General features: G+C 45.2%; 1 protein-coding gene across 1 annotated transcript in view; it reads right to left on the bottom strand.

Moving 5' to 3' along the window:
• Positions 1-25,372, bottom strand: part of LOC147705970 (uncharacterized) — a 92,894-nt gene that overhangs the window by 20,347 nt on the left and 47,175 nt on the right. Inside the window, exon 3 of the mRNA XM_086929582.1 lies at positions 6,626-6,710. Within this exon, the coding sequence (XP_086785708.1) occupies positions 6,626-6,710 (85 nt within the window). The remainder of the gene's footprint in view (positions 1-6,625; positions 6,711-25,372) is intronic.

Here is a 25,372-nt window from a genome sequence, read left to right as displayed (position 1 = left end):
AATATCCAGCGATAGCGGCGAAATGCGAGAATATCGCTGGGAATACAACGATATTTACGCATTAGCGACGAAATGCTCTTAGCCATGTTATCCACCTACCATTGGATAATATGGCTAAGAACTGGTCTGAGCAGGCGTTAGTTTTTGGAGATATTCGCGCTTAGCGTGAATATTTCCAACGCTACGCCTGCCTTGTTAATAGGCGATAGCAACGGTATCGACTGCTTTCAGTCGCTAACGGGTTGGGTATGCCCACTTTGCATGTCATTAGCGATAAATATCGCTGACATGCAAAGCGGAGCCCAAACCACTCGCTATCGCCTACAAGCTGTCGCTAACTGCTGTTAGCGGCAGCTTGCTAACAGGGCGATAGAATTTTTGCCGCTTAGCGGCCAAAAACGGCCGCTAAACCGGCGAAAATTGCCTATCACCCCCCTTGATAATATGCCCCATAGTCCTGACTGGGCAAGAGTAGGCCGAGCACGCATGCAAAACTTGTGAGGCCGAATACAGCTCACCTCTAGTGTCAATCACATTGCAAATAAAGGATGGGTTTAAGACCCATGGTTAGATTTAAAGATGATACCTAGCGTACGAAAAAAGATTGAAAGAATAAAGGGAAGGTAATGGGGCATAATAAGTAAGGGAGTGACGTTTGAGGAAGTAGGAAATAGATTGAAAGGAAGACTACTAAAGGAGTTAAAAATAGATAGGAAGGAGGCAAGAGATTATGTATGAAGACAAAGTTAAAGAGGATGGAAGTCCAGGTGAGAAGATAGAAGGAAAGAAATTAGAATGTTAGATTAATGAAAGTGAAAAAGTCAATTCCCATGGAGGTTGAAAAGACAGAAGTCACCAAGTGCATTTAGAGCAAGATATTAGGATAATGAAATAAAGAAAGGATCAGAGACCACAGCATGATTATAGGCTAGGTATGGGAGAGGGAGTATGCTAGGGAAGTGGATAGAAAGTAGTTGAGTACAAGAAAAGGGCGATGGTGCATGAAAACAAAGAATTTCAGTTTTGGTGGAATGAAGGTGAAAGGAGTACGATGTTGATCAGGACTGTACAGAAGTGAGACCACTAGAGATAATGGGCTCAATTTACTAAAACCTGGTCACAAAATAATTGGTGGTAATTTGCGAACATTAAAGAATTTGACAAACCAACCTATGCACTAACAGGTCAATGGGTAAAATCCTGATTCGGCGTGGGCTGCATTCTAAGCTACCTCACGCATATTAATGAGGTAGGTTTGAAATTATGACTGAGAATGATTGGTTACCATCACAAGATTGGAGCAATGGTTGGGTCAGCTGGTTATCACCTTTAATAATGGCAACTTTCTAAAAAAAAAATACAGCTCATTTTCCTTACAGACAATGGAGCTGCTTTTACAAAAAAATATGCTCTGTAAACTGATATTTGCAGGGTCTTCTAAAGTACATCCTACTACCCAATAATTGTATTTTTACCTTCACAAAGGGGAAGCCGACCGCTTCCCCTCTGCAATGTTTGTCAACCAAATTTCTGTTCAAAACATTGTTACATCTAATCAGCAGCGGAGGCTGACAATCCGACATGGGAGGGCAGCGGGGGCAGTGCGGGGAAAAAATAGTAGGAAAATAGTTTAAACACTTACCTTTCACTGCTACTCCGCAATCTTCTGCTCCCTCTCCGTGCCATAACTTATTGCTCCTGGCACTACACTCCCCAGGAGCACAAGCTCCCTTACTCCCTACGCTATACCAGCGCTTCCCTCATGCAATTTCTCCCAACATGAGTGACGCACAGGGTTTGGGCAGAGGGGCCCAGTTTAACTCTCCAGCATCAACTGGGAGCATATGCCCCTGAGCACTGATGATATCTCCCAGGAACAGCCTGGAGATGTCAAAGTGTGCATGTCAGTTTGGCCGGCCGTGGATTTTCAGCTAAACCAACATGCGCACTTTCATTGCCTAAAACCACTCCTCCCCCTGCTGCTGTAGTCGAGACATGGCCCGCCCCACCCCAGACTTGCGAACTGTAAGTGAAAAATAAAGTGACAATAAAATTGTTTATTGGCATTTTATTTTTATTGGAATGTAATTTTCTTCTATATGATGGCATTTTACCAGTGGGGCGATGCTGCTCCGCCATAACGGAGGAGCTACCCCTGTATCGAATACGGAATTACTGTCTGAAAGATTCGCCTTCGACTCCACCCGGTGAACTTGCTAAATCACATAATTATACTTAGTTTTTTTCTTCAAAAATGGCTTGACTGAAAATAAAATTCAGATGGATTCTCTATTTTACTACAGTCACTTTCCAAACAATATTCCACACAATGTAAAATATGAAAATACATAGATATCATAAAATGAAGATTGTTCGGAAAATTCAAAAAGTTGACTGCATTTCATCACTACTCTTATGTGATTGCCTGTTTGGCTACAGGCAGCTTACTAAACCTCACATGAGCACTTATGAACAGAGGATGCTTCCAGATAGCGCACAACATATGGCTTAAAGGACAACATTAAAAACAATAGAGGATAGAGTGAATGACAATGCCTCTTTTTGCACTGTCACTCCAATTTTTTATGAACGGATGCAGCTGGTTTTTCTGGCTCTGAGCACCGGGGCACTGATAACTAGGCCTCAGTACAGGTGCTCTGACCCCTAAAACATGTTGCCATTGACTACCCACCTGATTAGCATATTTAACTTACCTATAAGTCTGTAGTTTACGGTTTAAAAGTGTACCAAGGGCCCGTAAGTTAACTGTCACTAGTGGACAGCAACTCTTATTTTGCCACCATTACAGTGACAATGCAATGTATGTCTACCAGCCTGCCCCTGCAGACTGGATGTGCAGTTTTAAAACTGCAATTCGATCTAGAAAAATAAACCTTTTGCAGGCCTAAACCTTCCTTTTTAATACTTATAAATCACCCCTAAATTAGGCCTTAAATACCTATAAGGCAGGGTTAATTAGATGTTAAACATAGGCCATGTATATTTTAAGTTTCACATGTCCTGGTAGAGAAAACCCTCCGAAGTAATGTTTGACTGTGTCAAGGCTGGCTGGCTCTCCAATAGGAAAGCACTGTGTTACATTATAACACCTTATAATGCTTAACTTCAGTTTAGGTGCAGCTGGAGAAAACATTCAAGGACTGTTCTTAGTAGTAATTTAAAATCCAATGTAATGGTCAAGTCAGATTTTATATTACTATTTCGTAAATTTCACTTTTAGAAAGTTGTGATTTTTCTGCCTAAGCCAAATATGACTTTTTGTCAATGTTGGGTGTCAGGTGGCTGTTTATGTCTCCATTGTATTAAGATCTGGATTTATTCCATACAGTGCCCAAAGGGTTTGGATGTGGGGAGAGGTATTTCTCCCATAAACAAGATGGCTTGTAGGTTGTACCCTGCCCCTTGCTGAGCTTCAAAGGATGCCTACTCTGTCCCTGGCTAATGCAGCTCAAACCTAGGTCTGCCCCTATTTTGCTTTCATAGCCAGCCTGTCTCCAAACCTAGTGGGAGGGGAAGTAACCCCAAAACTAGTTTTGAGTAACACACAATAGGGTTTGCTCATTATCACAGCTGCACCTCTGGGTGGGCTCAGGGAGCCCTCTCTGCCCAGGGTAAGAAAAGTTCTACCATGTTGGTTGAGACATAGAGAGGGGAAATGTGGGATGCTTACAGAAAAACACACAGGAAGTGCTGTAAAAGTGGCCAGTGTCACATATGGGAACTTTTGCACCATTGGTTAGGGAGTGTCCAGGTGTTTCCCCACACCCACAAGTCAGCACTGGGTATAAATGTGGCACCCCATGCCCCATCCAGAACAACTCTGGATCTGTGGAAGACAGAAGAAGTACTGTATGTGCTGTTGTGATCTGTGTACCCAGGACTAAGACGTGGATGCTGAGGGTCAGTTGGTTGACCCCCTGTTATGAATAAAGGACACAAAAGCTGCAAAAAGCCCACTTTGCTGAAGAGCCCAGCTGACCATTTCCAACTGGACTTGCACTGGACCTTGCTGGTAGCTTCTACTGGAGTGAGTCCTGATCCGTAATTTTTATCCTTAAGATCCTGGGGCTCTTATGTAAGTGTGCAAGTGTAGTCCTCCTGTTTAAATTGCATAAGATGGGACTTTAACACTTTTTGCCAACTTTTTCTCTGAAGAAATGATGGGATACTCGGATTCAAGCTGAAACCGTCGACGTCCAATCTCTGGTTGTATCCAACCAGCTGGTTTGTTGTGCTGAATGAGATCTGACTTCCAGAAATTTCTAAGTTCAAGCATAGATTGCCTCACTGAGAACGAATGTACACAGAGAGCGCACGCACTTTACAGTGGACCACAGTGCTAAGGTGCTCAGAGGCCTAAAATCACCAACACGAGGTTACAGAAAAAGGCTAAGAGAATGCAAAATGTTTTGGGGTGAACCTGCCAAAAGGGCCAAGTCCAACAGTGTGCAAGTGTAGTCCTCCTGTCCAAACTGCATAAGATGGGACTTTAACACTTTTTGCCAACTTTTTCTCTGAAGAAATGGTGGGAGACTCGGATACTAGCTGAAGCCGTTGACGTCCTATCTCTGGTTGTATCCAACTGGCTGGTTTGTTGTGCTGAATGAGATCTGACTTCCAGAAATTTCTAAGTTCAAGCATAGACTGCCTCACTGAGAATGATGGCAAGATGAAGCTGATCAATGTCACTTTGTTTGTTCTTTTAAAGAGCAAGCAAAATGCCCACAGATAGTTTGCGCCAATTCCTCCTTTAACCTGCTACAAGGTCAAATAGGGGGCTCGACCTGCACATATTTTTTAATTTCACAAAAAGATTTCCACTACGTTTCCTAAAAAAAGACAACAGTCAAGGATGGTTAATTCTGACAGCTGAAATGCCTCAGCTGAAATAGAAAGGAGGGATTCGCCTATACTGTAAAGCAGAGGAAGGGACAGACAGATTAGCAAGAAACAAGCCTTGTTGACTGGGTGCCTGCTGCCTGAAAAAAATGTAAAAGTTTGTAACTGGTTGGTCGATCTGCAAAAGTAAATGCTACTTGGATGCCGGTATTGTCTTCAATTTATTGAGTCAGTGAAAGCTTTGTGATGACAAATATTTATAGCCAGAATACAAGTAAAGTTGCTAATTATGGGGCCATATGTATCACGATACCCATTTGCGATTCTCAAATAGCGATTTTTAAGAAATCGCTATTTGAGAATCGCAAAAAGGTATGTATGTCCAAAATCACATTTTTTTGCGATTTCTTAAAATTCCTAAATTGCGATTAGCAAAATTGTGAATCGCAATTAAGGAATACTTTCCCATTCATTTCTATGGGCCAGGAGGCCCATTGGAATGAATGGGAAGTTTTTCTCAATTTGCGATTCGCAATTTGCTAATCGCAAATTGTGAATAATTTCAAGGGTGCAGGGGTGTCCAAAGGACACCCTGTTGCACCCCTGAAATATGCATGGTTGCACACGTGGCACACATACATGCACTAAGAGCATGTATGTGCGTCACATGGCACTTTGAAAAATGCCGAAATTTGCATTTTTTAAGGAATTCACAACTTACCACCAACTAGAAGTTGGTGGTCATTTGAGATTCCTTAAGGACAAAATTTGCGACTCCTTAAATGCAATTGCAAAATAACGAATCGCAAATTTTGCGATTCCTTATTTTGCACCAGATTTTGCTTAATACATACCATTTAGCAAATTCACATTCGCAAAGGCCGAAATTCTGCGAATGCGAATTTGCTTGATACATATGGCCCTTAGTAAATAATGATATCCTGAGGTTCGTTATGTAAAGGGTGCACTAAATAGCACCCATTACGAATCATTGAGGAATAGTGTGCGTATTTTGGTGTACAATCTGCATGGTATGGTACATTCTGTACACCGTTCCCCTGATAAATTTCAGCAGGTTTGATCTGTTTGAATGTTGGGTTATTTAATGTATCCTATAATTATCATATTCTTTACATAAAATCAAACTCATGATTCCGTCCGACAGGATGAAATTAACCACCCAACTTGTAATCAGAGTTATTACAAGTTTAAAGTAATGACTTACATATTCACAGTACTTTCTCTCACAAGCTGGGACCTCATAGCAATAAAAAATACCCAAGTTGCTATGCTCAGCTGTACCAATCAGAATACATTTCAGTGGCTCTCCGATTAAATACACAGGCATCTGCAGTCACTGCATGAACCAATAGCGGTTTCATAACACAAAATAGTACATTTCCCATTAATTAGTGTAACTGGCATTTATTTTTCATTTAATGTGTGTATTATTTTATATGCAGGTATCTGAAGATGAAAGATCAACAACATATTTACAGATTTCTATTTTTAGTCATATTTAGCAAAGCCTTTGACTCCACCCCCACACTCACTGGCCCACCCTCCACAGCACTCAGGATCACAATTCCCATACTTTTTTTATGCACTTCAGCAGCGGGAACAGGCATAAGTGGTGTGTACATATTTGTGCATGCCTGATTTTATATATGTTAACACATAAAAGTCAGATCTAATGACTTTGACAATGCTTGTCCACAGTTCAATTTTTATTCCCACAAAGACGTTTTGCCTTCTATAAACTCACTCTTTGTACACAGTTCCTGTTTGGTCTGTTACAGGAGCGGCAGGCAACGGAAGTATGTAGTTCTTTGGAACACCATTTGCGATAGCTGAAAAAAAAAACACAAGCAATTGAAATATATCCTGATAATATTTCAAAATCAAAACCACATATTTCAATGATAACGTTTCTCACATACACATCAGTACCACCTCACTGTACGTATTGTGCAGTTTCTAAACATAACAGTACTTGTTATTCTGTCTGTGTAAGGTATAAAACTTTTTCATAACATTAGGGCATCAAATAACCTTGGGGCACAAAATGCAGTAGTTAGGTCATGCATAACACATACATCATTCAAGGAGCAGCACCTGCGCTCCTAATCTCAGTATACGTCGGTTTTCCGGTTCCCCAAGATGCTGGAACACCTGCCCTCTTATTAGGGACAATATAGTACTCCCAGGAAGGTTTCAACTTTGGCCCCTCAGGAATGGGGAGGCAGCTGCGACCCTCCCAGTATGTCGCGAGGTAAGGGAGAGGGCACACACACTGTATATGCAAACCGCATGAAGTGCAGCTGCCAACGAATGTGCACTGCAGCTGCTGCCAGCACAGGGGAGGCAGTGAATACAAGAAATGCCCCCAAGGTCAGCCGCGGTCGGCAGTAGGAGTTCCTGCAGGGCTGTGACGTGGGGAGGAGGAGGGGCAGGGTGGGGGTAGTAATGTATGGATTAAGGAGTTTAATAGGTAAGTAAACATATCATTAAATAAAACAAATTTTGTTGCGTGCACTGAATCACCAAATGCGATGCAGTGCGCGCAACGAAATTAGTTTTATTTATTTATATGTTTACTTACCTATTAAACTCCTTAATCCATACATTACTACCCCCCACCCTGCCCCTCCCAGTGCCCACATTACCGCCCTGCAGGAACTCCTACTGCCGACCGCGGCTGCCCAAGGTATTTTCCGGCACTGTGGGGCTTGCCCACTTTTTATGTCAGAGGGAAACCTCTCTCGGTCCCCCACATGCAGAGGGACTCACAGCTGTCCCCAAGTGTGGTGCAGCTGTGACCTTCCTGAAGCAGCAGTGAGCATCCCCAAGCTCATGCGGCCTTCTTTCTGTCTCTGGTGAGTCTACTAGCTGACCGGCACCCTCCTTTTGCGCTTTGGATGCAGGTATGGCTGGTTGGATTTTGCAAGGCTCCGATTCCTTCTCACACAGCCTTCTTGTCCCGCTTTGGATGGTGCCACGGTGGGTGTTCCCAGGACTTAGGCAGCTTCTGTTGTCAGCCAAAGCCTGGAGCTTAAGAGAAGGCTTGCTTCAGCTGGCGATTGGCCGGTTGGATATGCAGAAGGCCACCTCTCCCCTGGGGGCCTTACGACGTGGCACAGCGCTGCAGTGCCTAATGCCCTGCCCCCAGCTGTGAGGGGCAGATTTGCCCAGCGATTTGGCCACATCATTGTAGACAGCACTTGGGGAAGTTTCCCCACCCGCTAAGCATCAGGTGATCTCCTGACACCAAAGTACCCTCCACGCAATTGAACTCCTTTTCCAGATTATGAATACAGTGCTCAATCTGTGCTGTTGGACAATTTGGTGAAAGAACAGTCCAGACAGGACCACCCATGCAGGTTACTACCCCACACAAGTTGGGCAGGGCTCCTCACACAGTTTCTCCACCTCTTCCCACAGGGAGGCTATTTGAGATCAAGCAAGGATCTTTTTTTTGAAGTCTTTGATTTCCCTGAGACTTCCAACAAGAGACAAGCACATACAAGTCCTTGGAGATTTCGTCAGAAGAAGGATAACACAGCAAGGCAAAAATAGTCAGTCATTTTCCTCCAACACTGGCAGAAGCAACAACTGCAGACCAAACCACCTTCTCACACAGCAGGGCCATCACTCCTCACACAGTTTTTCAGATTTTCTTCTTGCCTGGGTACTCTTTCGTTCTTGAAGTAATCTAAAGTCCTAGAGTTTAAGGTCTCACACTTACACCCCATTATTCCTTTTGTTCTCTTTGCTGTAAGGGTCTCTGAGCCCGGACAAACCAGTGTTGTACTCTCTGGTCCAGCATGACCACAGGGGGTTGGAGACAGCATTGTGCAAAGGAGACACAGCCTGTTCAGGTGCTAGCAAAACCCCTCCCACCACTCTAAATGCAGCCCAGGTCAATACAGCCTAGTGATGAGTCACCCAGGCAAGGCACAATGAACCCCCCCCCACTTGTGACTGTCTAAAGTGAATGCACATCCCCAGCTCTGGTCACACCAAAGCCAGATGCTGAATACAGAAACAGTTAGAGGCACACAGAGAGGTAAAGCAAATAAAAGCCCACTTTTTAACCCCATGCATGCTCATGACGGAGCCGCTCCGTCATGAGCCGCGGTTGCGCTGTGCTCATGACGGAGCGGTTCCGTCATGGCCCTGGCGCCGCGCCTGCGCGGCGCTGATTTCGCGCCTGCGCGGCGCGTTCTATTGAGCGGGCGGGGCCATGACGGAACCGCTCCGTCATGAGCACAGCGCAACCGCGGCTCGTGACGGAGCGGCTCCGTCACGAGCATGCGAGCACCGCTCGCCCCCCCCTAGCTCTGCGGCGGAATTGCCGCCGCAGCAAAGGGGTTAAAAGTAAAAGACACACAGATGATGGACTAAATGTAGAGCAAATCAGGCATTGACCCCTAGTCAGGAGAGTTGGGTTAAATCCATTGTTCTTTTGCTCACCATGCCACCCCAGTTTAGACCCATCCATATGCAAATCAGTCTTGCCCCTGTGCCTCATGGGAACAGTCCAGCCCGAACTGCCAAGCCAGGTCTTTCCTGGACTGAAAACAAGCATCCTGTGAACAGTTTGGGGGCATCACCCCTCATCAGCCAATCTAGCTTGAATCCAGTGACACAGTGAGCCTGGGACCCATGCCTGGGCATACACGGCACACTTAGGGAGAGAAAGTAAAAGATACACCGATGACGGACGGACTGCAGAGCAAATCAAGAATTTACCCCTAGTCACCATGTTTTTAAAAGCAGTGAAGAGAGAAGTATTATTAAGAACCAACATTGAGAAAGGCACGACATGCCAGAACCCGCGAGTGCTCCTATTCCTGGTGGACGCCGCACGGGGGCAAACACACCTACCCGAGGAATGGAGGCTGAGACGCTCGCTGCCACAGATGCTCCTGGGGCCCTGACGCTGTTGGTCTCCCCTGCCGCCGCAGCAAGCACCACTGCGTGGCCGCAGAGGGGGGAGACTACAGCTCCCAGGATCCTTTGCCCGCACCGCCCACTTCCGCCTGACAGCGCGCCCGGAGGCGCATAAAGACCAGGAGCTCCCTCCACCTCACGGACGCGCGCGGGCGGCGTCGGGCGAAGCCCGGGCAAAGGGCGGGCCCTCTGTGGCCGTCCGGGGCAGGAGGCGACAGGGCTGGGCCAACCCTCTGACATCGGACCATGGGTAAGCGTAAGAACACCCCAAATACAGAGAAGGGGGGCAAGAAGGCCAAAGTACTGAGACACTCAGAGACTATTATTTCCTATCTTACATCTGCTGTGGGGGCTTTGTCAAAGGAAATAGCCACAGCCCAACAAGAGTTGGGCTTGAGTTGATATCACCTCCACCTATCAACCAGTCTACCACCTCAGACACTGCCCCAGCCCTATGTATTCCACTAGAGCCAGAAGTGGTTGTGCTGAACTCTAACCCCTGCGCTGCTATTACTGTCAGCCCAGCCCAAGCCCGCTCCCCTGTTCCAAATTTGCTAAGTCAGCTCAGGGGCTCGGGCATGAGTAAAAAGTTACCACAAAAAGGAGGAAAAAGTCTGAGTGTGTTAATACCATTGAACATTTGGCCAAGGAGAATATTGGTGACCACCTAGAAGCGCTATTCGTTGCTCGTATTGAACCCTTGTTAGTGGGCATAGTGAAAGACATTGTTGACACCTTGAACACTTGCCTCGCTGGTCTCCTAAATAAATGTGCCCTAATTGACAATTTGGTTAAGAAACTGGGCTCTGTCCAGGAATCACTAAGGGTGGATAGGAATTGCGCAGATATTAGCTCACATAATGCAGCAAGTTTAACGGTCCCACCATTGTCATGCAAAGGGGGGACTGTAGACAACCCTAGGCCCCTGGTTCCTTGTAAACCTTTAAGTAGTCCTGCTACTTCTCAGCCAACTCCGGGACATACTGACAGCCACCCTGAGATTCACCACCAAGTCACCAGCACAAGGGCTAAGGGGTGCCAATTACACTTAGATCTGCCCCCGGAGGCCGTACCCTTAGTCGCCGCATTTATAGGGGTTCCCCGCTAGTAATCAGGGAGTTAGAATCCACAGCGGCACTAATACAAAAGGCCAGTCAATGGTGTGCTGACACTAGTAGTGGTGGGACAAACATTTCCAACAGGATCATAATGGCTAGAAGGGTGGGCTGGATTGGATATCGTCCCAAAAACGTGAAGGGTGACTGTGTCATAGTTAACTTTGACAGCCCAAACCTAGCGGATAGCCTGTTTTGGGACAGTTCAGCGATCCTAGACACAGGAAACATGAGACCGGTTCCCTTGGGCTTTTTTATCCGCCGCCCGTCACACAACACTCACTTGCAGATTCATATCCCAGGTCACGTCACTCTGTCACGGTAGGGAACGGTTGGAAAGCAGTAACAGAAGGGTCTAGACGGGGCAGGGCCCATATTTCTGGCGTGGGTCCCGGCCCAGTCCTGTTCAATAGATTCTCTCCACTCGTTGATTTAGAGGATATTGACTGACAACCAGCCCAGTTTGTCGTCCTCCTTAAATGGGACCCCGACTGTAGAGGGCATAGCACTGTGCAAACTTATTACCTGGAATATAGCAGACATCGGAGCTAAAAGGGCAGATACAGCTTGGATTGACTTTGTTACTAGGCACGACGTGATAGCCATACAGGGATCATGGGACACCTCTGCCAGCTTTTGGCTGGATGGTTTTACCAGCTTTGCCGCCCCTGCAACACCCAGTACCGCAGGTAGAGCTAAGGGGGGGCCTCTTTTTTCTCTGCTCATTAAAGCTCACCGGGTCATTTAAGCAGCTGGAGTCAGGTTCATTGAACCTTTAATTGTGGAATTGACAGTTTCACCTGCCCGCACACTTATTTTAACACCTTGGCTGCTAGCGATATTTTCCTTCTGCGCTGCATTCCCAGAATCCCCATTGTTCATGACGAGCTCAGCTCGTCATCAGCACAGCTCAACTGTGCCTCATGTCGAGCTGAGCTCGTCATGAGCATGGAAGGGGTTAATCAATTTTTATAATTCCTGGGAAAGGGTAGTGGATCATGACCACATTGCCTTCCTTGTTACATTTTTAGGTAATTTCAGTCTAAATAATTACACCAATTTTGAGCTCATCTTAATGGGCGATTTTAACACCCACCACTGTAGAAGCTCCTGTTACACAGGAGAGTATGAGGGTCTCCCAGGTGCGACGGCCCCTCACTTTGAACACACAAGGTCAGGAGAAGCCCTTGAAGAGTTACTGGCCAATTTTAACATATATGAACCATTCTACACAGGGGGCGAGAGATTATGCACATACAAGGGCACGGACCATGGTTCTGTAATAGACTATATCTTTGTGTCCCCAGGGATTATTGCTAAGGTCAGGAAGTATAAAGTTATTGCCTCGACTCATAGTGACCACAACCCTTTGTTGTTGGAGTTGCTTTGGGGCGAATCCCCATGTAAACAGATTGGTCCTTCCCAGCCAGGGTCTACAATGGTGCCCACAGACCAGGGCAGAAGGCTCAAATGGGGAAAGGTGGTTCTGGAAAGTTTCACCACTAATTTACTATGTATGTGCACAAATCTCGAAGGACCTGACGTCAAACCAGAGTCAGAGAACGGAAAAGCCCCATAAATGGTTTGACGCCAATTGCTCGAGAATCCACAGGCTCCTTAAGCAAGCCCTTACATCCACTCCGAGAGACAAGGCCCTCTTTTCCAACTTGAGGAGGGAATATAAAAAAAAACCGCCATTAAAAGGGGCGCTTGGGATAAGCTACTATCAATAGACATATTGCGAGATAGCAGACAATTCTGGGTCACAATAAATCAGCCATTTCTCGCAGATTCAGATAATGCAGTCACAGACTGCGTTATCCCTGATGAGAGGTGGCTTCTTCACCTTAAAGAAGTATATGGTGACCATGACTGTGTTGCCCCCTGTGGCTCAATGGTAACCCTTGACCCCGCCCCCGTAGTTTTTGATAAAGACGAAGTAGAGAAAGCCATCCTAGAGTCATCAAAAAACAAGGCGCCGGGGCCTGGCGGCGTACCGGCAGACCTTTATAGACACTCCCCGAACCTATGGTCACAGGTGCTAACGAATGTCTTTCGTGCTGCCAATGATAATGCATTTCCTACCACCTGGGCAACCTCAATCATCGTGCCAATTTTTAAAAAGGGGCAGCGTAACGACCCAGCATGCTACAGACCCATTTCCCTCCTCGACTCTGCCATTAAGATCTTAGGCAGAGTCCTCTTGCTCAAGCTAAGGGCTCACTTAGAGGTCTGAGGGGGGCTCTCAAACATACAATATGGGTTAAGAGAGAAAAGGGGTACCCTGGACCAATGTTCTAACTTGCACCTTTTAATCTCTAAATACACAGTAGCCAAGGAGGGGTCCCTTTTTCTGGCCTTTATGGATTTGGTAAATAGGTCCAATTTGTGGTCCATTTTACTGGAGTTGGGAATTGACGCCTCATTGGTTAAATTTTTGGCTTCCCTGCATCAGGAGTTATTTGCCACAGTTAGAGTCAGTAAGGAAGGCAGGTGCACGTCTAGTTTCAATTCAGAGAAAGGGGTGCGCCAGGTTTACATCCTGGCCCCCCTTCTCTTTACTATTTATATTAACGGGCTGGGAAAACACCTAGAGGCAGGGGGGGTGGACGTTCCTCGTGTAGGAGGAGCCACTGTACCGGCCCTCCTATACACGGACGACGCAGTCTTAATAGCGAGCACTGCAATGTTCTCCAGACATTGTTGGATCTCTTCGGGTCCTTTGTAGAGAACCTAGACCTAAGAGTCAACGCAAAAAAAAACACTCGATGGTGGTTGGCCAACAGAGAAGTAAGCCTAAAACTATATCCTTCATTTGTAAGGGGGAGGTGGTTTCAAGGGTTACCGTCTTCCCCTACTTGGGAGTCCTGTTCGACGAGAGGGGGTCGTTGGTCGTTGGTCCCCCAGATAAAGGCTTAGACCTTATCCCTGGCCCGTTCCACGTCTGCCCTGATGTGTTTCTCACAAAGGCTAGGGGCCAGGCCAATGGAGGCCCTTTTGAAAGTCTATAATAGCAAATGCATCCCTATTGCCACCTATGGGTCAGCCATGTGGGGCTATGTTGCCCAAGATAAAATCCAAATGGTAGAAAATGGGATCTTAAGACAATTTCTGTCTGTCCCTAAGTCCTCCCCCAACTTCTCTATCCACTCTGAGGTGGGCATGGTTTACATAACGGATAGATTGAAATTGGCCCCCCTAGTATTCTGGGCAAAAACATGGCTTAACTCAGAATTAACCTTGAACCACGCAATTCTGTCGGATGTTTTGTCTATGGATTACGCCATGAAAATACCCTGGTTGAACTACCTAAAAAACACCTTTACATACCTAGGGAGACCCGAACTTTTTTTGTCACCATCCAACATTAGGAGAGAGGACGTTAAATGGATCAAGAGTCACTTCTTGGAGAGGGCATGTTTGGCCAGAGAGGAGAGGGAACTAGCGAAACCCTCAGTAAGATCACATTTCATGTTAATCACCACCCCTTCCCTTGAACCTTACCTTAAAATTGTCACCAAACCCCTACACAGATTTTTAGTGACAAAGTTTAGGTTTAATCTGATTCATTTCTCTTTAGGTTGCTATTAATCATGGGCCAAACCAGAAGAGCCTCACCCCTGTGACTGTGACAAATTTTCTCATCAAGATACCATGCATTTTATGATGTTTTGTGGGTTTTAGGCGGTTGCAAGGAAAAAATATTTATATCCTGTTTTGAGGGAGGCCGGCTTTATCCAAGTCAGGCCTGCATTAATTTACCTCCAGATGTTGAGCAACACTCGCATTATCTATTGTGTGGCAAATATCTTAACGGCGGCTTTCAGAATTAAGAATAAACATGCGCCACCAAATGCATTATAATAATCATGGTTTTGCCCACATTGATTTTATTTTCGTGTAATTTTTAGTGTAAATGTTTATTTGGCCTTAGCACTGACTTTGTACATCCATGAATTGCCTATTTTTACCTTGTATGTAATTTTATGCCTTTAATGATTTTTAACAAATCGAATAAAGTGTATTTTGACTGACTGATTGGTGGATTGCTGTTGATGGATATATATATATATATATATATATATATATATATATATATATATATATATATATATATATATTACCTACTGGCGTTCGCCAGTAGGTATATATAGTTAGGATTTTTTCCCTATGGGACTTTTGAAAATTCTATGTCTAATAACTTTGGCGTTTGTGGATGGAATCGGCTGAAATTTTCAGGAAAATGGCACATTTTGTTTTTGAGCAGCTCCTGAAAATTTGGTGGGGTTTCGTCAAGGGGGGGCTGAGAAAAAAGGGGGGTCCCAAAACGCGTTTTTTGCATTGAGTTTTCCATAGGGCGGTTGGACTCACTTTTAGCTCGAACGGCTGAATGGATTTGCACGAAACTTGGCAAAATTGTAGGGACTGTTAGCCCGATGTGCCTTTGCTAGGTCTCAATATATGTGCTCCAGTAGTTTTTGAGAAATTAACGTTCAAACCAAGATATATATCTGTAACAGCGCTCTGGGCAGCGATCCGGTCCGCTTACTTTTCGCTTATCGGAACTTTGCGCGCAGAAAGCTGATTGGCTCTCCGGTGTCTGTCAACATTCTAAACAGTCCGGAGCGGACGCCATCTTGTCTCTCGGTAGGATCGAGAGAGAAGAAGAGGTGGAAAACGAAGGGGGAATTTAATGAAAGGGGGCAAGGTATCCCCCTCTTGACCCCCTAGGAATGTTGTTGGGGTTATTAAAGGGTCCCGTGGGGAAAATAAAAAAAAAATGATTTTTCACGGTAGAAGCGCGGCCGCGAACTGGTAGCGAAACGGGAATTCGCCATTTTGTGCTTCGTAAATTAAATTACTAGTTATAAGTGGGTGCGGGAGACGTATCCTAATCCCCTATGTTTCCTGAGGGTGGGTGAGGAGGCTGATATATGTTGATACATCTCTTCCAGCGGCTGTGCGTGAGCTTTTTTTTTTTTTTTGCTGCGTGACAGTCCGGAGCGGCCGCCATCTTGTCTCTCGGTAGGATCGAGAGAGAAGAAAAGGTGAAAAACTAAGGGGGAATTTAATGAAAGGGGGCAAGGTATCCCCCTCTTGACCCCCTAGGAATGTTGTTGGGGTTATTAAAGGGTCCCGTGGGGAAAATAAAAAAAAAATGATTTTTCACGGTAGAAGCGCTTCACGGGCCGCGAACTGGGCCGCAAACTGGTAGCGAAACGGGAATTCGCCATTTTGTGCTTCGTTAATTAAAGTACTAGGTATAAGGGGGTGCGGGAGACATATCCTAATCCCTTATGTTTCCTGAGGGTGGCTGAGGAGGCTGATATATGTTGATATATCTCTTCCAGCGGCTGCGCCATCTTGCCTTTTTTCGAATGCCACAATTTTGTCGTGCACGGCAGCCATTTTAGATGCCAGGCTGGTCCCAGGCTATCACCTACCCCTGCGGATGTAGTTTATGGCCCCAGCTGTAGAGAATTCAGACATGCCAATCCTCCTGATTCAGGCGTGTGAGTACTGATTTCAGTGCTAGTCTCCCGCCTCCCGATTTCTGCAAGCAAAAACCCGGGGGCATATTACGAAGAACTAGCGATAATTTTTGTCTATAACTTGTTTAGAGACAAAAATTATCGCCGCACATCGGCGATTTTTATCGCAGATAAACCTTGCTATTATCGCAGAAAAGTCAGCGATATTCATGTATTATCGAGCAAATGCTCTTAGCCATGTTATCCACCTCCCATTGGATAACATGGCTAAGAACTGCTCAGGGCAGGTGTTAGATTTTGGAGATATTCGCGCTTAGCGCGAATATCTCCAAAAGTTGGTAATAGAAGGTAGCGATGTTAGGGACTGTTTCCAGTCGCTAACATCTTGGCACGCCACTTTGCATGTCATTAGTGATAAGTATCACTGACATGCAAAGCCGGGCCCAAGATGGTCGCTATCTCCTTTTAGGTGTCACTAACTGGTGTTAGCGACAGCTTGATAATAGGGAAATAATTTTATCTCCGCTTTCATTGTTTTTAAAGCCAAAAAAGCGGAGATAAACCCCCTTGCTAATATGCCCCACGATTCCTTGGGGGTTTCAGCTGATAGGGCTTGGTATTGTGTTACATGGTAATTTTTCCATGAAACGTCAGAGGGTCGATGTAGGGGTTCTAGAAGAGGTGATAAACCATTTAAGCCTCATGAACAAGCGCATGGTCTTTTAAAGATTTCTGAAGTACTCGGGGCGGCGGTGTGTGTGTGCCCTCTTTCAGGAGCGGGCGGGGGGGCACTGCCAGCAACTTGCCAGGTCAGGTAGTGTTCAACACGTGCATCACCCTTTCTCTGCTTGCTATTGCGCTCCATGCTTCGGAAAGGTAAGAAAAAGAACGTGCATTTGAGTTTGAAATGTCCGATCCTGCAGCAGCACACTTCCAAAGCCCACACATGACAATAACCCGATTCAAGGCCCCATTCACCCGTTTTTCAAAAAATAGATAACAGTCCAACAAAGTAAGGTTATAAAACTTTATTAACTTTTAACGATAATGAACAGAACAAAAACTAAAAACATTTAAACATTTATTAACACAAAAAGCAACAATGGTTAGAAGCTGTCTTTTGTGCGAATAGTCCCAAGGCAGCACAACGTGCAGAGTTCTGGACGGCACCCAGGTGATGTCGCCTGGGTGCCGCACTGGTTTAGGGATCCTACAATGCTGCTCCGAAAATTGGCGTGGGGTGTCCCGGGTGGGGCGGGGGGAGGCCTCGTCAGTAGCGGTCTGTTGTGCGAATAGTCCCAAGGCAGCACAACGTGCAGAGTTCTGGACGGCACCCAGGTGATGTCGCCTGGGTGCCGCACTGGTTTAGGGATCCTACAATGCAGCACAGAAAAACAGCGTGGGGCGTCCCGGGTGGTGCGGGGGGAGGCCTCGTCAGTAGCGGTCTGTGTCCAGTGTCACATGGCTGACACAACATGTACGACAGGCACCCAGGTGATGTCCAGTAAACTGCCGCACTGGTTTTGGTATCCTACAATGCTGCTCCGAAAATTGGCGTGCGGCGGCCCGGGGGGGGGGGGGGAGGCGGCGTGAACGGGCCTCCCCAGGTGGCAGCCATCTAGCTGAGTTGCGTCTCGCTCACCATGTTGTGGAGTTGCTCCCACTCTTGCAGTGCAGCGATAGGCGGCTGCCACATGGTTGTCAAAATGGCGGACGGCTCTTCGGTTTTGGGCCTGGTCCACTGAAATGGCCCTGGGACACCTTGGAAGTCGGACGCTTGCCTGCTAGGGCTTGGGCTCCATTCTCGAAAAGCGTCCCCTCAGCCGTGAAGATTGTATAAAAGTCTTGGGGGCCCCCGACTCCCGCAGGCTTCCGGTGGGGAGCGGCTGCCATGATTGCTCGCGGAATGACCACGACGGAGCCACGAGATGGTGGTGCTCTCATGCTGACGCCAGCTTCAGTCTGAATGATCCAGAAACAAGGTGGGGCTTTCATCGTTTGGGAAAAAAAAATGTTCTAAACCAATGAAAAGTGTTATTTTTAGGTCATATGACCAAGCCTTCCATCTTTAGGAAACCAAAAGTAAAATGAACCAATGAAAAGTTTTATAAACAAGTCACATGACCTGTTATGCGACATAGGGCTACAAAAAGCGTAGAAAATCCGTTGGCACGTGAGGCGGCGTCAGTAGCGGACCGATGTGCGAATAGGCCGAAGGCAGCACAACGCGCCGAGATCCGGATGGCACCGAGGTGGTGTCCAGCAAATTGCCGCACTGGTGTGGCCATCCTACAATGCTGCGCCGAAAGACGGCGTGTCCAGCAGAATTGCGGTCACTGTTGCGGTACAGTGACTCGAACGCGCCGAGATCCGGATGGCGCCGAGGTGGTGTCCAGCAAATTGCCGTACTGGTGTGGCCATCCTACAATGCTGCGCCGAAAGACGGCGTGTTCTGCTGAGTTCCGGTTACTCTTCCGGCACAGTGACTCGAACGCGCTGAGATCCGGATGGCACCGAGGTGGTGTCCAGCAAGTGGCTGCACTGGTGTGGCCATCCTACAATGCTGCGCCGAAAGATGGCGTGGGGTGCCCCGTTGGCTTATGAGGTGATGTCAGTAGTGGACTGATGTGTGAATAGGTCGGAACCAGCACAAGGCGCCAAGATCCGAATGGCAAGTCCTGGATGTTGAGTGCCTCAGTTGAGAGTTCTGAGCAGTGCTTGCAAGACTGTCTGAAGCTTATTTGCACCTGCTGCAGCTTCACTAGGTCCGGCGGAACTTGTTGCCTTTTCCTTTGTGCTTCTTTTCCTACAATGCGTTTCTTCTGAAGACACGACCAGGTCCCTGAATGTGTGCAGGGGGACGCTATTGAATGAATGAACGCGCCAAGATCTGGATGGCACCGAGGTGGTGTCCAGCAAATTGCCGCACTGGTGTGGCCATCCTACAATGCTGCGCCGAAAGTCGGCGTGGGGTGCCCCGTTGGTTTATGAGGTGATGTCAGTAGCGGACCGATGTGTGAATAGGTCGGAACCAGCACAAGGCGCCCTGCACTGTTGAGCCTTTTTCAATGTCTGTTTTTTGTTCTTTCCCCTCCATCAAAAACAAAACAAAAATACAAGGCGCCAAGATCCGAATGGCAAGTCCTGGATGTTGAGTGCCTCAGTTGAGAGTTCTGAGCAGTGCTTGTAAGACTGTCTGAAGCTTATTTGCACCTGCTGCAGCTTCACTAGGTCCGGCGGAACTTTTTTCCTTTTCCTTTCTGCATCTTTTCCTACAATGCGTTTCATCTAAAGACACGACCAGGTCCCTGAATGTGTGCAGGGGGACGCTATTGATTGAATGAAAATGGCGGCTTGACACAAAGCTGACTCAAGCGTTACTGTTGGTGCTATACAGACAAAAATTGGTTTTCAGTTTGTACATTCTTCAGGTTTTTTTTTCCATCCAAGTCTGATTGAGAGTTTGTAGAAAAATGGCTTCAGATTTTCCACATACTACTCTTCAACATTCTTCCTAAATGTAACAATGTGAAACTCACTAGGAGAACGGCTGTTTCTGTTTCCTTTCAAAATGCTGCCACCAATATTTTCTGAATGGAAGACACCATCTTGTAACATAAAGGGCCGAAAGGGGTTCTGGTCTGGCCGATGGTTGGTGGAGACATTTTGACTATATCTTGGACCTGCCCGGCCTCGCCCAAAATGGCGCCGGTATAAATGGGACTCGTAACTCTTTGCCCGCAAATGTATATCTAGAAAATGTTATTGTAAGTGGCCCTGTCGTATTTTAATTACAAAATGTACGTCCACCGATTCCGCAACTGTTAGACACCTTTGTTCTTGTCACCTAATGGCCCGCTCGTTACGTTCTTCTACAGTGTAAATGTCTCCTCATCATATACGATTTGAGTTTGCTCCGTGGCCGGCCCACGTGGTTATAGGCCCGTATTTGTATACTGACATTTTCACAATAAAGGTTTTTAAAACAAAACACGGTAGTAGTATTTTCATTTGTAAAGTTTTTACTTTTAGTGACTGTTTTCGAATCAGTAAAAGGCAAGTGAAATAAAGCAGTCCAATTACATGACGGATAAAAGGTATAATATGTAGGAACGCAGTAAAGATAAATGGTCAAGGGCAGTTGTGTTTTTCATGTCTGCAACATAAAGTGATCGATAAGAATCTGATAATCAGGCGCATCGGCGACTAAGACAGCAGGCCGAATCTCTTTTACTCAACGGCTCCGTCATGGAAGGAAGAAACGCCATTTTTCTCGAAAAAGGAATATATTTTACTTGCCAGACAGATGTAAATTTTCCGGGAAAGTACATTAGCCTGGAATATTATAACATATGTTTGAAAAAAAAATATTGTTCGAAAATAATAAAAAGCGTAATTTTTAGGTCATATGACCAAGCTTTTCATCATTAAATTAACAAAAGTAAAATGAACCAATGAAAAGTTTTATTAACAAGTCACATGACCTGTTATGCTTACGTTACGCGCTGCGCGCCGCGCCTCGGATCACTTCCGGGTGCGCTAACGCGGCGTGTCATAAAACGCATTACGCGACAACGTAGGTCAAGAATATAGTCTAAATGTCTCCACCAACCAGCGTTCAGAACACAACCCCTTTCAGCAGTCCAAAAAGTTCTGTTAAATGACAACAGAGGGGACAGGCAACAAGAACCATCAGTCAAAGAGGGGAGGGCAAGTTCTTCTCTTCCGGGTCATGTTGGGGCGCTACCGGAACTGATCGAATTGGTAGTCTACAGTGTTTCTGGATGTTTCAGACTAAAGCTGGCGTCAGCATGAGACCACTACCATCTCGTAGCTCCGTCGTGGCCATTCCACGAGCAATCATGGCAGCCGCTCCCCACCAGAAGCCTGCGGGAGTCGGAGGCCCCCATGACTTTTGTAGAATCTTCACGGCTGAGGGGACGCTTTTCGAGAATGGGATCCAAGCCCTAGCAGACAAGCGTCCGAGTTCCAAGGTGTCCCAGGGCCATTTTAGTGGACCAGGCCCAAAACCGAAGAGACGGCCGCCATTTTGAGAGTCCTGTGGCAGCCGCCTATCGCTGCACCGCTAGAGCGGGCGCATCTCAACTACATGGTGAGCGAGACGCTGTAGTCGCAAGAGCGGGCGGAAAAGAGCTGAATGGCGGAAGAGGCACAGTGTAGCAAAAGCGGGCGGAATGGCAACTAAAACGATAAAGGGGCGCCTCACTACAGCTTGTCTTCAGGTCAAACGGATTGTGGGACAAGGTCCAGAATTGAAGAGTCATCAAAAGGCAAAAAGTACCGCCGGACCCCGGGAGCCGGCCGCCTATGTCGGGGGCGATCTCAGGCTACACCAGTGCTATAAGACTTGGGGAGGGTGTCGGAGCCAAGCGTCTTCTCCGAGTCCATGGCCATCACAGCGCCCCTCAGGGGTCTCCGTCAAGCTGTTTAGGAAGGTAACATATCATATTGTTTTCTAATGCAGTCAGGTCCACAAACGACACTCACTTACTTTGAGAATAGTGAAGCTGCAGTAGGAGGAAATAAGCTTCAGACAGTGTTACAAGCGCTGCTCAGAACTCTTAACTATGGCACCCAACATCCAGAACTTATGCTATTTGAGAATGGTAGTGACATCGAAGCATCTCGGGGACCAAAACCATTAACGTACTTTCACGTATGAAAATCTTACTTGGGGAGGGGGCAGGAGCGAAGCGCCCCCTCCCAGTCAGCGCCACCACACCGTATGTTGAAAATCTGAAGCCATCGTTCTACAAAGTCAATCAAACTTGGATTGAAAAATCTAGAAAAATGTACAAACTGAAAACCAGTTTTGGTCTGCATAGCATCAGTAACAACGCTTGAGTCAGCTTTGTGTCAAGCCGCCATTTTGATTCAACAAAGCACAGGCATTGAAAAAGGCTGAAATTCAGAACTCTAAACTATGGCACCCAACATCCAGGAGCTTGCTATCCGGATCTTGGAGCCTTGTGCTGTTTTCGATCTATTCACACATCGGTCCACTACTGACATCATCTTATAAACCAACGTTATGTAAATAGTTTTTTAATAAAATGTTTTACCCTGTTTCTTTGCTGGTGTGTTGTCTATATTTTTAATATTTGCATAGGGTTTGTCATTATTTTGTGCGGGATGGGTGATGGAGCCGAGCTGTCTTGCAGCCCTCATGGTGTGGAGCTCAGTTCATCTCACTATTTTCGTATTTCTCAAGAAGGGTTGTTCCTAATATTTCTATTTTAGCGAGGTCAAAAAGAGATCCAATTAGTGGCCTACTGATTTTGCTCGATTACTTTTATTTTTTTACACGATTTTTCACTATCTGCAAAGACTAAACAGAGTATTGCGACTTTGTGCTTGTTTGTAAATAGAGAATGATCCAAAGAGAACCAATTCTAAAACAGTAAATGCTTGGACAACAATCAATCAAATGGAGAGACAAGGAGGTACGACGGATTACAACGGGGGTAAAGGCCTGCGTTAACTACCCTTCTGTATCTGCAAAGAGAGAGTACTACTAAGGCAAAAGAGGGGAGGGGGGGGGGGGGGGCAGCGTTCAAAGCACATCAGCGTGCATAAATACGAAAATGTTTTTATCTATCACGTACTTGACATTTTAAAGCTTTTCATATTTGCTATTAAAAAACCAATGAAATTCACAGAAAAAACCATAGGTTATAGTGGATATATAGTTAGGAATTTGCATTTACAAAACCTTGAAAATTCAATGAAAAAACCATAGGTTATAGGCCATATATAGTTAGGAATTAGCATTTACAAAACCTTATTTTACTCGCATAAAACCATTGAAATTCCATATATAGTTAGCTAACTATAAGCGCTAACTATATATCGCGCACCCGCAATCCACTGCTGATGATGTCACATATTACATCATTCATGACATGGTCAGTGACATCACTGATGACATCACTGATGACATCTCAAATGACATCACTGATGACAACTCAAATGATATCAATGATGACATCTCAAATGACATCACTGATGACAACTCAAATGACATCACTGATGACATCTCATTTGTCATCACTGATCACATCACTCATGTGATAATACAATGAACCTCTTCAGACTCTAATATAACCTTACATACACTCAGTATAAACAGACACTCACAGACTGTCACTCATCCATGGAGTTACTCACACACCTAGTCAGTCATGCAAAGAATCAATCACACCTCCATTTCCTCAACTATACAGTTATACACATCTTACTTATTCAAACATATAATAACACATATTTACTCTCTTATATAATCCCTGATACAAGCTCACAGTGATCGATACAGCCACTCACACATTCACTGGCTCTTATGTTCAGTTATTTATATATCTCAACTCTCACATGTATTGTGTTTTACATACGTACTTACTTGCACATGTAGCAATGAGAAATCCATTCACTCACCAACACACCCATGCACAGTCAACCGCCCATATAGCTGTTTCCACATGCACTCTTGAACTCATACTCCTAGTGAATCAACTGCTTACACATCTATGCACAGAGTCACGCACCTCCCAGCCACCCACACACACACTCAGCCTCCCATTCAAATACTTGGGCAACCAATCAATAACCCATATGGCCACTCTTATAGCTACTGATCAACACATGCAGCAGCTTACACAACAACAAACATACTGATGCACGAATTAAGACAGTTTAGTCACTAACCCATGTACTCAGTGAGACACATTTAATCACTCACTCATACAGTCAGTCATGCACCTACTAAATTCTTCATCCAGACACTTATACATCCACTCATTCTTCAATATGTGAAACATATTTAAACTTTACAGACACATACAATCACTGGATGTTGTGATCAGTGATGTCATCAGTGATGTCACTGACCATGTCATGAATGATGTAATATGTGACATCATCAGCAGTGGATTGCGGGTGCGCGATATATAGTTAGCGCTTATAGTTAGCTAACTATATATGGAATTTCAATGGTTTTATGCGAGTAAAATAAGGTTTTGTAAATGCTAATTCCTAACTATATATGGCCTATAACCTATGGTTTTTTCATTGAATATATATATATATATATATATATATATTCACTGCAAAAACCATAGGTTTCACACCAGTTATAGTTAGGAGTTAGCATTAAAAAACCTAATAAATTCACTGAAAAAACCATAGGTTTCACACTAGTTATAGTTAGCTGGAAATTTTACTGACATAAAACCAATGAAATTCCACGTTATAGTTAGTTGGACTCACTATAACTTGCGCGTGTAATGCACTTCTGATGACATCACATATTACATCACTCATGACATGGTCAGTGACATCACTCATGACATCACTGATGACACCATCCAGAGAATGTGTGTCTTTCTGAAAAATATATATGTTTTATACATGTATTTGTAAAGGACGATGGAAGAATAAATGGTTAAATAAGTGTGTAAATGGATCTTTGTTTTTAAAAGAATTGATTGGTTAACTGCCTTATTAAGTGTATCTTAGTGAAAACATATATTAGCGAATAATGTTTAAATATTTAAATATATGTATCAGTGTTTCACTTTGTGTATAAGTGGCTGCATTGTTTGGTGAGTAGCTACATGTGTGTGTATATGGGTTATTAGATGTTTTTTTAGTATCAGTATGAGTGTCTGTATAGTTTGGTGGGGATGTTACTTTTCAGATAGATGCATCAATGACTGACTCACTGTTTGTATGTTTTTTGAAGACAGCATATGTGCAGGACAGTATGGGTGGATGGGTGTGTATATGTGTGTGTTAGTGAGTGAATACGTGCCTCACTAGTGTCTTTATCAGTAACGACATATGTTTTAATGTAGTATATGTGAGTATTGATATATATAAGTCAGTATATGTGAGAGTGAGAGATTGAAAGAGTTTCTGTTTAAATAAGTATGTGTT

Source organism: Lissotriton vulgaris, chromosome 7 (genome assembly GCF_964263255.1).
Source record: "Lissotriton vulgaris chromosome 7, aLisVul1.2, whole genome shotgun sequence".
Taxonomy (NCBI): Eukaryota; Metazoa; Chordata; class Amphibia; order Caudata; family Salamandridae; genus Lissotriton; species Lissotriton vulgaris.
This window is presented reverse-complemented; position numbering and strand designations above follow the sequence as displayed.